General features: G+C 40.1%; 1 protein-coding gene across 1 annotated transcript in view; it reads left to right on the top strand.

Moving 5' to 3' along the window:
- LOC106297725 (MATH domain and coiled-coil domain-containing protein At3g58360-like) overlaps positions 1 to 1,385 on the top strand; it is an 8,147-nt gene extending 6,762 nt beyond the window's left edge. Inside the window, exons 5-6 of the mRNA XM_013733912.1 lie at positions 555 to 730; positions 875 to 1,385. Of these exons, the coding sequence (XP_013589366.1) occupies positions 555 to 730; positions 875 to 1,282 (584 nt within the window). The 3' untranslated portion in view covers positions 1,283 to 1,385. The remainder of the gene's footprint in view (positions 1 to 554; positions 731 to 874) is intronic.
- Positions 1,386 to 2,652: the final 1,267 nt, after the last annotated feature.

Below are 2,652 nucleotides of genomic sequence, written 5' to 3'. Positions count from 1 at the left end.
GGGACGTTTTGATTTTAATAAGAAGAGCTTTGCTTTTATCTCTTGTTCGATTTGATTCAATTCATCAAACAGGAAGTTGGTCTCAAGAAGCTATCGAAAGAAACTCTTGATCGATCCAAGAACATGTCTCGAAGAACCCTAAATTCTTAGATCGACGTTCACCCATTCGTACACTGCGCCAGTTTCCCTAATTTATTTTATTTTTTGTTATGTGAACCTATATAAAATACCTTTGCATGTTTATACGTAAACTAGTTTATGGAATCCACAATGCACATGCTCCAAGTAACCCTGGTAGGAAATGAAAGCGATTCTCAATCGTGGTGTACGTAACGTAATCTTAACGATTACAATTCAATGGGTTAAGGTGGCTTTCAAACTCATAAAGTTACTTACATTGGAGAATATATGTAGTTTGCGTAAATCATTGATGAAGAGTTTAGGAATACTGGAATCTTAATATACACATCGCCAGGGACGGCCCTGGGCCTCCAAAATTTTTGAAAATTTTTATATGTAAATAGGTCCCCAATTTGTAAAAAACATTTTTTTAGGCTTTGAAGAGAAGGCTAAGGGCTGGGGTTTTCCATCCATGCTTTCTCTTGATGAAATTAATGCCAAAGATAGTGGGTTCCTGGTGAATGGGGAGCTCAAGATTGTTGTCGAGATAGAACTTCTTGAAATTATTTGCAAAGTAGAGGTTAATGGGTTTCACCTTCTTTCTTCACAGGTAAGAATTTAAGAAATTTTTAAAAAAATTGTGTAGAAATTTCACCACCGAGTGAAAACCTAATGTGTTCACTTGTATAACAAGGTGCTTTTGTGGTGTTTCGGGAATATAGATTCGACTTTATATTTATGTTTTCACTCTCAGGTGGAATCTGTGAGCCGTATGTTTGAAAAACATCCAGAAACTGCCTCTGAAGTACATCTAAAGAACCCAAATCTTAGGACAGGTTACATGAGTTTGCTACTAAGTCTGATAGATACTCTGTGCCAGTCTCCTCACAAGCTCCCCAAGGATGATCTGGATGAGGCGCACTATGCACTGGAATCATTGACTGATGCTGGTTTTAAGTTGGATTGGTTGGAGAAGAAAATTTCTCAAGTGTCAGAAATGAAGGAGAAAGAGAAAGATGGTGAGAGTCGTAGGCAAGATATTGAGAAAGAGTTGAAAGATTTAAAGCAGAAGTGCTCAGATGTGGAAGCTCAGCTGGAGAAGGAGAAGTCAGAGGCGTTGGCTGCAAAAGCTCCCTTCTCATTCGATGATATTATTCAATGATCTTGAGTTATTAGAATTTAGAAGTTTGTTCTTATTTGGTTATGCAATGTTGTTTGAATACTTGTGTCACTTCATGAAAGTAACTGAAACTCTCTTTTTTTTAGCTCTTCTTGTGTGCATACTCGCGAACCAAGTAACAAATATGTTTCATTGTGATGCATCAAAAACATGAATTGGTGCAGTGCTTAGCCAACGAGGTCGTCCCATCGCTTTCTTTAGTGAGAAGTTGGCTGGTGCGAGATCCCGTTATAGCACATATGACGTCGAGTTTTATGTCATTGTTCAGGAAATAAAACATTGGAGGCACTATCTATTTCACAAGGAGTTTGTGCTTTACACCAGGAACTTGTTCAGACATACTGTAATGAAAGAAATATAGGAGTTTGAGGAATTGGTGCAGTGCTTAGCCAACGAGGTCGTCCCATCGCTTTCTTTAGTGAGAAGTTGGCTGGTGTGAGTTCCTGTTATAGCACATATGACGTCAATTTTTATGCCATTGTTCAGGCAATAAAACATTGGAGGCACTATCTATTTCACAAGGAGTTTGTGCTTTACACCGATCATGACGCACTTAAGCATCTCAGTAGTCAAGGAAAGGTTTCCTCGCGACATGCTTCATGGATTGCTTATCTCCAGCAATTTACCTTCGTTATTAAGCAGGGTGGCCGATGCCTTGAGTCGACGTCACTCTCTCTTGGCGGTTCTTCATAACTCAGTCCCTGGTTTCGCTTATTTGTCGGACCTCTACACAACGGATTCTTTTTTTAGCCAGATTTATGATGATGTGTCGTGTGGGGTAGCTCCTTCTGAGTATACCATTCACGATGGATTCCTTTTTCATGGAGTTCGACTTTGCATTCCAGATTGCAGTTTGCGTTTGCAGCTCTTGACCGAGTTACACAGAGAAGGACATGTCAGACGAGATCGAACACTACCGCTCGTTTCTTCTTCTTATTTCTGGCCTTCTCTGACTGTGACGTCGAAAGGTTTGTCGAACGTTGTGTCACTTGTAAACAATATAAAGGTACTGCCTCGAATGTTGGGCTCTATATGCCTTTACCGATTCCTTCTCAGCCGTGGATGGATATTAGCATGGATTTCGTTGTTGGGCTTCCACGTACACATAAGGGTTTTGATTCATTCTTTGTTGTCGTCGATCGATTTTTGAAGATGTCCCATTTCATACCCTGCAAGAAAACGACTGATGCTGTCCAGGTCGCGATGCTTTTCTTTCGAGAAATCTATCGACTACACGGTTTACCAATGTCCATTGTCTCTGATCGTGATTCTCGGTTTCTTGGACACTTTTGGAGATCTTTATGGAAGTTATTGGGTACTACGCTAGATATGAGTTCAGCCTATCACCCTCA

Source organism: Brassica oleracea, chromosome C6 (genome assembly GCF_000695525.1).
Source record: "Brassica oleracea var. oleracea cultivar TO1000 chromosome C6, BOL, whole genome shotgun sequence".
Lineage (NCBI taxonomy): Eukaryota > Viridiplantae > Streptophyta > Magnoliopsida > Brassicales > Brassicaceae > Brassica > Brassica oleracea.
Note: the sequence above shows the minus strand (reverse complement) of the source record. Positions and strands in the feature narration are given on the sequence as shown.